The sequence below is a fragment of the Callorhinchus milii genome, unplaced genomic scaffold (assembly GCF_018977255.1).
Source record: "Callorhinchus milii isolate IMCB2004 unplaced genomic scaffold, IMCB_Cmil_1.0 Scaffold6, whole genome shotgun sequence".
Classification (NCBI taxonomy): domain Eukaryota; kingdom Metazoa; phylum Chordata; class Chondrichthyes; order Chimaeriformes; family Callorhinchidae; genus Callorhinchus; species Callorhinchus milii.
This window is the reverse complement of record NW_024704747.1, coordinates 29,510,182-29,525,357: the sequence shown is the minus strand read 5'-3', so window position 1 is coordinate 29,525,357 and position 15,176 is coordinate 29,510,182. Positions and strand designations below refer to the sequence as shown.

At 39.5% G+C, this 15,176-nt stretch overlaps 1 protein-coding gene across 2 annotated transcripts in view; it reads left to right on the top strand.

The window, feature by feature from the left end:
- The window catches only part of cers6 (ceramide synthase 6), a 45,644-nt gene that overhangs the window by 7,324 nt on the left and 23,144 nt on the right, over nucleotides 1-15,176 (top strand). For both annotated transcript variants that reach the window (XM_042336560.1, XM_007889869.2), the window contains exons 2-4: nucleotides 7,732-7,837; nucleotides 8,204-8,334; nucleotides 14,994-15,051. In XM_042336560.1, coding sequence (XP_042192494.1) covers nucleotides 7,732-7,837; nucleotides 8,204-8,334; nucleotides 14,994-15,051 — 295 coding nt within the window. The remainder of the gene's footprint in view (nucleotides 1-7,731; nucleotides 7,838-8,203; nucleotides 8,335-14,993; nucleotides 15,052-15,176) is intronic.

Sequence of the window (15,176 nt, the reverse complement as noted above, 5' to 3'; positions counted from 1 at the left end):
ATTGTACTATTATAATTGTCTAATATGAAGTACTGAGCAGACCTACAAATACTGTGTGTGTATACATACACATATATATATCCCCTAATATGCTACCCTTTTGCAGCTGCCATGAATTAGGGAAAGTTATCCTGCTTTTCGTGTTGCAGAATGTGTAAACAAAAATGATTTCCACTGATCTGACAGCACATGAAAAAGCACTGGGACATTCAGTAGACTCTTCGCGCGCTGTGTGTGAAGACTGAAAGCTTATAGGTTTATAAGATGATAAAAATGCTTTTCTGCAGCGTTTGACAAGATTTCAATGATGCTTATTAACTTGTGCCAGAGCCCAGTGATAGCGATCTGTGGATATCTTACCTCATGCGGTTTACCTCCTGGTAAAATCAGCTTCGAGCTATATCATTCAGTAAATAATTAATTTGCAACAGTGCGTATGGTCCAGTGAAGCATCCAGTTTTCACCCTTTGTAACCTACTAGCTTTCCACAAGCTGAGAAACGGGGGGACTCAAACCAAAAGCTTTGTGTTTTTTTTAAAAAAAGGGAATGGGAAGGAGGTCTCTTTTCCCAACTTTTTTCCACTGTTTGTGGGACGTCACTGTGCGCAGTTGGCTGGCCCATTTCACCCACAATACATACCGTCAATTCGCTTTACAGTATATTCTGTGAAGCGCTTGGAAATGTCTCAAATGTAAGGATTATTATTATTATTATTTCTTCACCGTTGGAAGGGGAAATGGCCACACACTTGCTTAGCTCTTTGTCAAAGCCTCTTGCAGAAGGTCCTGGATGAAGCCTCTCAGACACGAATACGTAATTTAAAGAAACGAATGATGCAGATGGTGCTCAGTAATGCTGCGTGTGTCTGCGTTATTGGACTTGAGGCTCTGGCAAATGGTTTTGAACACAGTGCAGCGTAAGACACAAAATGTTTGCATCTGGTGTTTATCCTACACTGGCGCTTTGAGACGTCTCGAAGACGTGATAATGCGCTATATCAAATGCAAGGATTATTATTATTATTACACAAGCAAATTAGGCTCTAAAGAGAACAATACATAGCTCAGCCACAGCGAAGGCAACACTCACACTTATCCATACTCAGAGGATGAGGGCAATAATCATAAATACTTTCTCTTACAGATAATACATTAAATAAGATAATCAGCTAATGCATGCCTCATTCCATTGAGTACACACAGTTATGCTGTAGTCTGATACTTGATCAACTTAAATCCATTAAGGGTTAGGGGGTCAGTCACCTGGGTGGGAAATACTGCTTCTCAGAAAGCCCTCAAGGGAAATTAAACACAGCAATAGCTCAGCCAAGTAAAAGCGAATGAAGATAATCCCTAGTGAGACAGCCTCCAAAATGTCTGTATAACAAACACCAAGACAATGGCTGATACTGCTTGGAAACAGAGTTCAAAAAGGGGGAAGAATTTTCCGTATTCATCTGAATAAATTTACACAGTACTTGCATATTTAATACCCACAGAATTGTGATGATGTGTTCCTGCTCAAACCGAGATTATTGTACAAGCCACGCACAAACATGTTGACAGGATATTTTAGCAGGTAAGGTTTGTGTTTCTGGAGACTGGCCATTTTATGCTTTGAATGGAGTCATTGTTCTTGCAAAAACAAAATAATTAAACGCACAGAAACCTGCAGTTCCTCCAAGTCACTCCTTGACCCTTTTCTCAAAGTTTAGTGACCCCATCAATCTGAGGTTGTGACCATCAACAGTTAATATTATTATTATTTATTTATTGTAAGCTTCTTGTTACTACTACTAATAATAATGCTTGCCAATCTAGACATGTTAAATGAAAATGTACAATTGTTGCTCGGAAACCACTTTTCACCTACAAAATACACAGTCATTACACTCTGCAGTAAATCCTGTGGAGGACTTTGAGATCCTTTGATGATAAATTAATAAACTATGTTGAATGCAAGTATGTTATTTTTAGGAAAAGTAATTTTAATAACAAAAATAGTTAAGGTAAAAAAAATTCCGAACAATCCACGGTGGAACTATATGGCTGTATTTAGCCTTATAGACCAATTATAATTGTGTCTATATATATTCTATATACTGTCCATTATATATACACAATTATAATTGTTATCTATAACAATCTATATCATGGAGTCCTGTAGCTTAGTGGTTAGAGCACTCGCCTCGCAAGTGAGAGGTCCTGGGTTCGGTTCCCGGCAGATGTTCCGTGTGACGTTAAAGGAGGAACAAAAAAATTGAAGGAACAGGTGAGATACTGTAAAGTAGGACATTTTTCTGGGAGTTTTGACTGGAGTGATTTGCTTGTAGTCAATTTAACTGCAATAGGTTTGTGATGGACTCAAAGGGTGTTTCATTGGAGTTAATTAAAGGAGGAAGTAATTAAAGCCGGTATATTCCCAGATACCTACTGCAATCACAAGCAGAATAGTCACTGTAGAAGATGTGGCAGAAATACATTGCTGACAGGAACAGGAGGAGGCCATTCAGCCCCTTGAACCTGTTCCGCCATTCTATAAGATCACGGCTGATCTGTACCGCAACTCCAATCACCCGCTCTTGCCTCATATCCCTTGACACTCTGACCTCTTTCCACCTCGGGCTTGAAAATTTTAATGGGTCCAGTATCCACAGCCTTCTGGGGAAGAGAGTTCCAGATTTCCACCACCCTTTGTGCTCACGTGTGTCGGTGTGCTCTGCAAGTGAATGCGACTATTTTCAAATGTTAATAGTATCCATGCCCTAGCATCCGGAAATATCATCCCTTTTAGGTCATGGACCGGTTATACCTTTGAACATGTGAGAAATGGTCACTGAGAGATGGATTTTGTTTGCGATGTTTCACAACACGTTTCCTTAAACTGCTAATTAAAATTGATTCCATAAAATTTATCGTTACAGCATGCTCATTTTAATTTGCGTAAGCTTGCTATTCTAACATTGATTATCTTGCTTGCTGTGTTATTATTATTATTATTATTATTAACAACATTTCTCTTGTTGGTGCAGTGTTTTTAATCCCACATTTACAATTTCAATCTCCCTAATGTGTGTGTATAGGTCTGCTTCCCGCTGTTCTATAATATCAACGTGTAGAATTTGCGATCAGCAGGTCAGATTCTTCCTGTGTGTCACTAATGCTGAGTGCAGCAGCCAGAAAAGTGCTCAGAAACTACTCTGAGAGCTGATGCTCCCCGACCATAGGCAATAGTGTATTTTTAATATTGTTCATTTATTATTTACTTCATTTTGTGCATAAAGATAGTACTTTACACTTCAGCTCTGTTCTGTTACTTAATACTAAGTACTGATTAATACTATCCGTATTAATGTTTGATCTTGTAAGTTTTCCAACTATTTATTAGTCTAATTTGTTTTTCTGGCCGCAGTGCGGGTTATAGAATAGAATCATAGAATATTACAGCACAGAACGAGGCCATTCGACCCATCGTGCCTGTGTCTGCTCTTTGGAAAAGCTACCAACTAGTCCTACTCCCCCGCTCATTCCCCGTAACCTTGCAATTTTTTCCTTTTCAAGTACCTATCTAATTCCCCTTTGAAAGCTGCTTCCACCACCTTCTCAGGCAATGTGTTCCAGACCGTAACATCTCTCTGGGTAAAACAATTTCTCCTCGGCACCCCTCTGACTCTTTTGCCAATTATCTTAAATCTGTGTTCCCTTCTGAATGTATGGACGGAAGGGGAATGTACCAGCTTGGGTTTTTTTCCAAGTGAAAGAGCACGAGGCTACCGAGAACTGAGCACAAATCATCTCTAAATTCAAAGTTTCAGACAGAAAGGCAACGATGATGACTGTCCTTTGAGACTAGAATTGAGGCATATGAATTCATAGCAGAGCTTCACAACTGCACACAGACCGTCTTCTAGTTGACCTAGCATTGCTTCATGCTGACCCTGGGGGTGAGTTTGTAGGATTAGCAAAAGGATTTCCAAATAATGAATCCAGTGTGCACCCAGATACATCGCTTACTGACCTCACTGAACATCAGTCTCTTTCCCAAGTCAGGAGAGTTCAAAGGAGTTCAAAACTGGAGATCGATAGATATTAGTGTCAGAGATGAGTTACGACACACTGATGTGAGGCGCATCTGTATGTATATGTGCCAGATTTGCTGGTAATTTTATGAATTCCACGTTTGGGATAAACACTTTGAAAGACTAGTCAGTTTTTCAAGACTGATGTTACAAAGCTTTGCAAACACATATCCCCCATCTTCCAAATTAATTTTTAATGGATTAGACGTGTGCCACAAAGGAAGGTAACACTTTGTATGCTATCAGATAACCTTTCATTTTGATAAGAAGTCAGGAAATACAATCAACCTTTGTTATATGTGATTCGACAGCCTTTATTATTTTTATTATAAATATAAAGTTGCACAAAACCTGATTACTTTGAAGAGGCCTCACTATTTATGAAAGAATCAGGACACGGGAGAAATGTATATATAGGACAGGGAAGTGCATAAAGTAAAGTTGCCTACGCTAGAGGTTTACGCGACAGAACAAAAGAAGCCACGTGACTCAGGAGACAAAATAATGATCTGATTTTGGGAACAGTTTCAAAATTGTTGGCCATGACATCATTCAGTCTCACATGCGATCATGCTATTCCTCTTTATGTGACGTTACTTAGATTTGATGAACATTCGTCATTTGGAGATGATGGAATGACCGTATATTCAAAGAGCAAACTGGCACAAATGCTGTTTTATTTGACAGCATCATTAGAGGCTTTGACCCAACAGTATGGATTAGCCCACCTTGCTGTTGGTGGAGTGACACACGGATGCACGACTGTTGTTACTTGAAAGAATTTGGCGGTGGGGGGCAAAGAAAGGCCACGGAACCTGATTTTCATTTGCCCCAGGGGGAAGGGGGCAATTAAAGGGGCCATAATTTGAGAATTTCATTTAAAATGGGAGCGGCCAGTGGAGACGAGAATATTAAAGATGTAGCCAGACTTGTACAATCCAGTTAGTGGGATCTGCAGCAGAAACAAAACTTAATGATTCAGCAATCGCAGTGCGTGAGAGGAATGAAGGTTGTGTGTATGGAGTGCGTTCAATCTGACACATGTCGTGAAATGATTCGAAAAAGAAGTAATAGGCTTGGATGACGAGTGATGGAGTTGATCGATGTGGAGAGGACCAAAGTGGAGAAGATGAGAGGGTTGAGATCTCTGCAACAAATAGAACATTTCTAATCTAGACGTTAACTTGCGATTGTTGCCTCAAAAAAGACACACACACAATGCTTTATATTGCTTAGATACCAAACAGTACAGAGAAAGTAGGGCAGAACTGACACACTATCCCAATGACAGATTGCATCGAAGCCTAAATGTAACCCACTGCAACAATGGCAGCATCTTCAAGATTATACTGTGGAACATTTTAGAGGAAATTTTAATTGTTTTTCTGATTTTGTGCCATAATTTTGCCTACTGGATCTCTGTGATATTTGCATACATAGACATAGTTCAACACTTGTCAAAATACTTTACATAGAGGAGTTTTCTGAGTTTACTTTGGGGATATTGGCTTAACTCAATAAATCTTGAGAGGTGAGTCCCTGCTCACAAACAGTAATCGAGGCCTTGCCAAACTCTTTGGGCCAAACAGGCTTTTAAATTGTAATAATAAATAGTAATACTTGCATTTGATACAGCGCCTTATTATGTCTTCGAGACGTTTCAAAGCGCGTCACAAATTATACTGTAAAATGAATTGACAGTATATTTTGTGGGCGAAACACGGCAGCCAAATGCGCACAGCAGCGTCTCCACAAACGGTTAGTGGATTAAGATATATTAAGATAATGGTCATATATCAGTTGTCAAGTTCAACAGCTCCCTTCTCCTCTGCCCTCAAGCCAGTCCTTCACTTTGAAGAGCTCCAGTGTAGAGCTTCACTCAGACTCTGTGTTTCACTCGAACTTGGCATTTATCTAATTGCTGCGGATCTCTCCATGTAAGGCCACCCAACCTCTGTACAATTTCAGACAACCTTGGGACTTGATCTTGTTATTAGGAGCAAAGCCCTACATTTTTAATGTAATGTAGAGTTAGATACATAAAGAAATCTTGGGGGGGATTTGGATGTGTAAGCAGACTGGATGAATTGTTGGTCTTCTCTTGAAATTGTCGCTCTGTTTTTAACAATCCGGAACAGTTTTGTGAACTGATTTATAAGCTGAAGAGCCTGAATATAGTACACACTCTCCAGAAAGCTGCTTTTAATAGTTCATCCCAGGATTAGTAGAATTTCTTTTTTTTTAAAAAAAAAGAAAAAGATGTTAACATATCGAATTTTAGCTTGAGGTAACTCCTCTTAATACAGCACTCAAGCTTCTTCGGCCATGCGTGGGCATAATCTGCGTGTTTGCCTTGCTGAGAAGTATATAAGCGCTTTGTGTTTGACATTCATAATTACTTATTCCACCCACAACACTTCTCGGTGCCTTTGGACACAACTTGGGTCTTGAGTCATGGCCCCTTGCTATTATAGGTGTGGGCTTAACTCGTCTGAATACTGATTGACAGCTTGTACCTGCAGTCTCTCTGCTCATTTATTTCTCAGCTCCACAGTTATTAGACGAAATATCTGAAATCAACCACCTCCTCAATAATGCATGCTTTATGGTTTCTGTACTTACATTTTATTAACTCGCCAATGGTAGAGCGTAAAATATATTCAAAGTTTCGCATTCGCTTGGAAGCTGCCCTCGTTTGTGCAACTGTGCGTCACTGTGTCTAATACTGTGCCTTTGTGCTAGAGAACATCGCTAGTATCTCAATGAGGTCCAATCAGTGGCAATTTGTAAGTAGAGTCCTTTAGCTCAGTGGTTAGAAATTCTACTAATCCTGGGATGAACTCGCCTCGCAAGTGAGAGTTCCTGGGTTCGATTCCCGGGCAGGGCGAAACGTTGGGCAAGTTTCCTTGTCCAACTCCGCACTACTCTGTTTACCCAGTTGTTAGTAGATTGGCGAATCGCTTTTCCGGGGGTAATCATCTCTTTTAAAAAAAATAATAATTTGGTCACTAAATCCACGACTGTGTGTGGGACGCTGCTGTGCGCATTGGCTGCTGCGTTTCGCCCACAAAATATACAGTCAATTCACTTGACAGTATATGCTGTGAAGCGCTTTCAGACGTCTCAAAGACATGATAATGCACTATCAAATGCAAGGATTATTATGTATTTTAACACTTTCCATTAACTCCTTAAAAGCCATTAATAACTACAACAACAACAACTTGCATTTTTATAACACCATTAACACCGTGTGTAATCTCGGAGTGCTGAAAATACCCTGACAAATTCAAATGTTATTGTTTTACGAAATTCCAGGTAGCCATCACTAAGATTTGATTTAAAGTCTATTATATCAGAGCCTGAACAAAAATCCTAGAGCCATTTTATCTTGTCGTGTCATTGTCATTTATCTGATAAATGGCAGTGCTGTGATTGGATTGGGACTATAGTGAAAATGTACCACAACTTCAGGACAGTTCAGTAAAGGACAAACAGAAGGTTATATTGATTATTTTTTTAAAAAAGACAGTGTGTGGAATTCGCTCTGTTTAATCCAGGTTTTTCACACGGGCATAATGTGTAAGGCTGAACTGAAACTTGAATTCTTTCTGAATTAATAAGTCTCTTCATAATTTATGTGTTGTCACAGGTTCATTGCCAAGCCTTGTGCCTTAGGCCTCAAAATCCAAGCCAATGGACCACAGAAAGCTCAGCCAAACGCTATTCTGGAAAAAGTATTTACTGCTATTACAAAGGCAAGTATCTTCAAAATATAAACTAACAATAGTTATTTAGAAAAAAGTATCACTTCTACACATTTTGGCCCTGCATTTATATTTCAATATTTGGGGTCTGAATGCATTTAGGAAAACCGTAATTGTAACTTCTGTATTTTAGTCCTTCAGTTCATTCCTAAGTTCTCAATTTAAATAATTCTAAATTCTCCATGTCTTGATAAGGTGCTATATCAAATGCAAGGATTATTATTATTACCAACATTGGAAAAATTCTGAGATCGTATTTCCAGGATAGACATTGCGTATGTTCTCCTGTTCTCTTTCTATTTGGTCACTGATAGTTAAAGAAAATTCCTAACTCTTTTTTTTTTAACTTCCATTTAGCATCCAGACGAGAAGCGACTGGAAGGACTGTCCAAACAGCTGGATTGGGATGTGTGTACAATCCAGCGCTGGTTTCGGCAAAGGAGGAACCAAGAGAAGCCCAGCACCCTTACCAAATTCTGTGAGAGCATGTACGCATATAATCTGCTGTGTTTTAATCATACAGACACCAAACAAGAGCCCAACAGTGGCCAAACAGGGGCTTAATTATTTGGGGTTGCCAAAGCCACGGTTGACAAGATTCATAAACAGCGACTCAGTCACTCACAGGGAACATCACCAATAATTGCCAGTCCATCCCGGCTGACTATAGGGATCCGTCCTCTAAACAACAACAACAAATTAAATGTGAATATCGCTTTTCATGTCGGGAGGATGTCCGAGGCCCTGCCGGACAGTCAGGGATTTGGACCTGAGCTGGTTGGCGGGGGTGGGGGAGGCGGTTGGGATCAGAAGGGAAGAGTGGAGGGCAGGGAAGGTAGAGGTAGGAGGGTGGTCGGAGGTGCGGTAGAAGAGGAGGGTCTTGAGACATGCCTGAAAGGAGGCCAGGGAGGGAGCGACATGAAGAGACTGTGGGATGGAGTTCCAGGGAGTTGGGGCAGAGGGCTGAAGACCCGACTGCCGGAGCCTGCTGAGCGGAGGGAGCGAGCAGGTTGATAAAGCATCAGGTGTAGACTGGAGGCATCTGTCAATGGGCTATGATGATGAACTGTAGGTTGTTTGCAAGATTCCGCATGAACATGAGATGCTACTTGACAATCCCCTTGTGAACCATCATTTTTAAAACCCCAATATGTCAATCAGTCTCCTGCCTATTCATGATTTCTCAAAGAGCCTATGATGTTACTGGGGTAGGTGAGGATACAACCAAAGCAATCAAAGGAATGTTCCTTTTTCTCAGTAAAATTGCCATGTTGGAAAGCACTGAAGTGGGTGACAGCCACTGTGACCTAATTTCTTCAAACCTGTTCCAGAAAACTGACCTTAATCCCTGGAATAAGGTTGGTTTAATGCCAGAAGTCAGTAGATACAAGTCCAAGCTGTTTTTTGAAGGGACTATTATCCCAGGAAAAATGAGCCACCATTCGAATAGCAGTTGGCTTCCTGCTGGGTAAACAGAGGCGTGTGTATGGGGTATGGAAACTTGCCCAACGTTTCACGCTGCCCGGGAATCGAACCCACATCCTATCGCTTGTGAGGCGAGTGCTCTAACCACTGAGCTACAGAACTCCACACGCCTAACTTCTGTGCCTCAGCTGAATGGAAGCCAACAGGATTCACAAATGAAGTGCACTTTTCCTAGCAACAATCACAAATCTGATTGCTTTACAGGGGAAATTGCAAATCTAGACGACTTAAACCTTAATTTAAAATAAAACCGGCCAATAGACTGGGAATCGCTTGTCAGCCATCACTTCTGAAACAGGTCTTAAGACGAACTATGAGAGATAGTCAGATCTGTTGGTCACAGTGTTCTGAATTCTTTGCTCTTTTGTGTTTCTGTCACACTTAGCCTGTTTGCTATTAAGCCATGTCACATTCAAACCATGTTAGAGCCAGAAGGAATCGAAAAACATAATTTGCAATACGACAGCAGCATTGAGGACATTAAAAGCCTTCTGATGATTTCTGTCGTCTGTTTGAATATCTAATAATAATCCTTGCATTTGATATTGCGCCTTATCACGTCCTTGAACGTCTCAAAGTGCTTCACAGAATACACTGTAAAGTAGATCGATTGTGTATTTTGAAGTGTCCCCCTTTGGCTTAACCTGAAGGTGGAGGCAGGTTAGGACTAAATCAGAATATCAGGAACACATTTCTCTCATGCAGATTTTGATTAAAAATAGCTGCAGTAAATACACAAAGAAATGGTAACCGATTTCTTCACTAATTCATGCTGTATTTACAGTGGTGGCCTGACAGGATTATTATTGATTTGAAATGTGCGTTAATAAACAATGCAGATCTCTTTGAGGGAAACGTGGTCTGCATAGAGTGAGCTTAACATGATATAATTACAAGAATTATTTATGTCATACTATTCCACCCTGCCTTGTATTCTGAAACCATTATATTATCAATACAAGTAATAGAAAATGCTATTTTATTTTATTGCTGTTTTATTTTATTGCTATTTTATTTCAGACCAACTTACTCGTAAGCACAGACCATATATTAATGTACATCACATTGTTATGTGAAGCAACTTTCAGCCTCTACAGGATTTTTTTTTACCCAATTTGAGTTAATATTAATAATTACAGGTGGTTACACCTCCAGCAATAATATATTTTAATAACTTGTCATTTGCTTGCAGTTAGTTTACTTTACCAGATCCCTGGCTTTCTGCACTCCAAATACTAAAACAAGGATAAATAATGTCGGGATTCTTGCTAGCTCCTGCTTTAGCATCTCCTGAATTATCCATTATACAGTGTATTTATATCGAGTGCGAGGCAAGGAGATAGGAATTTACATTAGCACTGCAATAAATTATTGAAATACACTCCTTTTAGGAACATTAATTTAAGCAGTTCTTCAGACTGAGAGAGCGAGAGCACATTTCTTGCGTTTCACACGCCTGAATACATTTTTTTATACATAAAATACTCCTGTTTTTTTAAAAAAAATATGTACCAGAAGTCCGTAGCATTGAACAAGTGGTCAGGCAATCAATAACACTTAGTTTTATCTAAGTGTTTTTTCAACCCATATACGGAAACAATGGACAACTTTCTTCCCGTTTCTAACCTGTGTGAAGGCTAATTTGCTCATTTTTAATCAAGATGCTTGTCTTAATAAGAATAATCTTTGCGTTTGCTATAGTGCCTTATCATGTCTTTGAGACGTCTCAAAGCGCTTCACAGGATATACTGTAAAGTGAACTCCTTCCTTGTTCAGTGACTTTGAAGGCCATCCTCGTGGACAGCCTTTCGTGTTCTAGTATTGTAATTAGAAAGCATAATTAGGCAAAGTCAATGTTACAAGGTGATGTGTGTGATTATGTTTTTTACCCAAATGTTTCTGTATTAATCAGCTACATCCCTTACTAACGTACCCTATGCATCCATCCATCTGGGCTTGAGCTCAGGAAGTGATAGCTGCCAAATAAATACCATGATTTTGTCAAATGAAGTTTTTTTGCATTTGAAATTTTGCATGAGGTTTATTGGCTGCACACCATATTCTTGGTGCTAATTCTCCTGATTTACAGTAGCTTCCAATGAAGTATATTTTGAACAGTATATTGCAGAGATAGGCAGAGTAGCTCATCCATCAACTTTTAAGCACTACAACACTGCTAAGAATTCTGAAACATCCTGTTATTCCTTACGTTTTTAATTATGCTTAATAATGTGCAGTCAGAAGGACATTGGGGTTTTTTTTGTGTACGTGTAATTTATTCAACTGGATGGACCTTGGTCTTCTTTCGTCAAGCAAATTATGTTCTCAGCATAGTCCACTTGCATACAGTGAAACTTACAAGCCAGTTGTTATAGCAATATAGAATTTACCTGAGCAAAAAGGTGAACTCTTCAAGTTGTCATATGAGGGTTTTTGCATAGACAGAAGTGCTCAGTCAGCAGATGACAGGCACACTGCACAAGTAGTTCTTTACAATAAGCTCTTCTTCAACCAAAATCATGCGAAGAGCAAACTGAAATGACACACATTACAATATACCAATGATAGGCCGAACGTAGGAGCAGCGAATGCCAAGTAATTAAACAGGACCGATAATTCTATTAATTCCGTATCTTTACCGAGCGACTGACAATGATGGAGTTTCTCGAATAATCATTTTCTAAAAACAATGTTCGTGATAAGAATTTGACAAAAGTAACTGAAAATAACAGTGAACTCAAATAATGCATTTCAGAGAAACCTTACACTACCAGGACATTTTGCAAGAGAAGCATTTCAGTCAAAAGTGCATCTTGTTTATTCCCCAAGCGTTTACTACTGAATTATTCAGATAGCAAGGAAATGAAATGCTGACTCAATTGATGGCCTCAAAATAATCTTTAATTACCTTGTCACGATGGTTTACATTTTTAACTTAATTTTACAAATATTTATTTTCGGAATCCAGGACAAAATGGTTTAAAACAATGTTTCCTTTCATTTTAAAAAAAATATTTTTTTCTCTCTCCTTTTCTGCTCTCTTCCTTTGAAGGTGACCGTTTGACGTGGAGGATGGCTGTTTGCCTCCCAGTCCCAAACCCAAATGGCTCACGTGAGCCTAAAAAAAATAATTTGGCCATTCAACCCACGACTGTTTGTGGGACAGACGCTGCTGTGCGCAATTGGCTGCCGTGTTTTGCCCACAAAGTACAGTCAATCCACTTTACAGTGTATTCTATGAAGCACATTGAGACGTCTCGAAGACGTGATAAGGCGCTATATTGAATGCAAGGAGTATTATTTTTATTATTGAGTGTGCTCAGGCTATGCGGTCATTATAGTCAAGCTCAGTTATTGCCACAAGGGACACTGGATTGTTGTTAGGAGTGGGTTATTGCACTAATAATCCTTTCATTGGATAAAGCACCTTATCACGTGTCAAGACATCTCAAAGCACTTTGCAGGATTTACTGTTTTGGTGGCGAATTGGGTTCCGCCCAAGCCTTGGCTCTCGCCAACCTGCGCCTAACACTTTCCAGATGAGGTAAGCAGGAGTGTCCCTCCAGGGAGAGAGAGAGCACATTCCATCCAACAATCTCTCTCTGGGATTTCCATGTGTAGGAGGGAGGCCTGGAATTCTCAGCCTGGTTTGCAGACTCTTAAGCCACGGTGATGGGTTTCCACAAGTGTCAGACACCCGGCTGACGAAAAATGTTTTAAAAAATTGGCAGACAATTTACAATGTCCCAGAGAATCACAGAATATTACAGACAGAAAAAGGCCATTTGGCCCATCGTGTCTGTGCTGCTTCATTTCCATCCCATTTAGGTAGCTTTTTCCAATACCCCTGTAGTTTACTCCTAAGTGAAATGTAGATTTCACAAGAAGTGAATGACACCTGCCCTTCACTGACAGAGAAACAATAGGGAGTACAGAGCGAATTCTGAATGTGTTTTGTCTTGGCTCCAGATACCTTCTTATACAAAGACTGTTAAAGCACAGATGGTTGATTACACACACTGTATATGTAATTCACGTCTGTTTGTACAGTAGAAAAATAATTTTGCTGAAAAGGATAATGTGCTGTACAAAATGAAAGATGGAGATGAACGCATATCGATTTTCATAAGATAAAATTATATTATGCTGACTCGGTCTGCTCTGTGTCTAGAAATATGAATAATTAATATTGGCTCACTCGCTTTGCTCTTAATTTCCTAATGTACTGCAGCAAATTTGTCTTTCTGTTTCAAAGCAGCTCTTGTGCCTCAGCTATTTCAGAGCAGCTTAAAGTACCGAGCGCTCTGGAACCCTACCCTGTGTGAGGGGCGCCATATAAATGCAAGTTGTTGTTTTTGAAATACAGTAGAGCAAGCACTCACAACATAAGCAACTTTGATTTGCAAATATTATTTGACTAATGTTGTGGAACCCACAAAATACACAGTCACTGCACTTTACAGTATACTCTATGAAGCACTTTTGAGACGTCTCATAGACGGGGTAAGGCGCTGTATCAAATGCAAGCATTATTCTTATCATAAACCCATTAGAACGCAGTAGGCAGTTTCCATAAATTCCAACCCAACCCTACGTGATCACTGGCGAGTGCTTTTTTTAATTTTAAATTATCCCACATTCTTCCTTCCCCCTCCCCCCCCACCCAATGTTTCTAACCAAACAGGATAAACCTTACGACTGAAATCCAATCTGCCACAGGGGCAGCAATATAATGGAGTTTTATATTAAAATGTAATTGTTGTTGAATTTAAACTGTTCTCTTGATTGATATTGATTGACTGGTTCAATGTCTCCTTCTGTGTAGTCTTTGTTACCTCCGTGTATCTTTAAACCCTTGAGCTTGCAAATCTTTGCAGGGAATATCTATTTTTAGCACTTTGCAAATCATCTTTTTATTAGCTTCTCACCACTCAGTAATTTCTACTTTCCCAGTGGCAATATTATTTAATGATGATGTAGAAACACTAGGAGGGTCTTTATCTTGCGGGTGGATGATTTAAACAGCTTGTTAGTGGAGGAGTATGGAATAAATGACAGATTCACATTGTGAGGCACATCCCATTCTGTCCTATGAGTTTCAGAAGATTTCTGGCACTGTTACTGTGTTTACAAACTACTGATGATATGCTATTCTCAACTATTCCCGTTTTATTCAATTTAGATAGCAGATTTTTTTTAAATTTCACACATTAAATTGGTTGAGGAGTACACTAATTCTATGATAAACAGTCAGTCGGACGCTACGCTTTAATCTCTGAGGAGTGAAACCAAGAATTAATATAGGTGCTTACGTCCTGTGTTGTGTGACTAACAATACCTAATTGCAGCTCTTTCATCTCTTTACTGAAACATAGCCTGAGTCAAGTAAAGTTTGATGCAGTTTCGATTGTTTTCAGGTTTTTTTCTCGATTGAATATTTCTCGATTCATGGCATAAATCAAGAAACATTCACTCCAGAACATTTATTTTGTTGGCTGACCATTAAGTTTGGCCACCACTGATCTACACGGTCACTCCATTTAACTTGTTCCTTTGTAGGAAAAAACTTGAACGAATGAGGAATCTTTGCTGGTTTCCCAAATAGCCGATGAATGAGCATCTGCCTCTCTATGATTGTGTTCTGTGTGTTCTTCCTCTGCAGGTGGAAGTTTACATTTTACCTTTATACATTCTCCTATGGTGCAAGGTTCCTGAAGAAGGTAAGGCTCTCCCTCTCTGCATGCCATCTAGTTTGTTTGTGTTCATTAAATGGTTGGTTGAGGCTTCTACCCTCGGCGCCATTAAATCACACACATTGATCATTGTGTTGATCTCTGTTATGCTG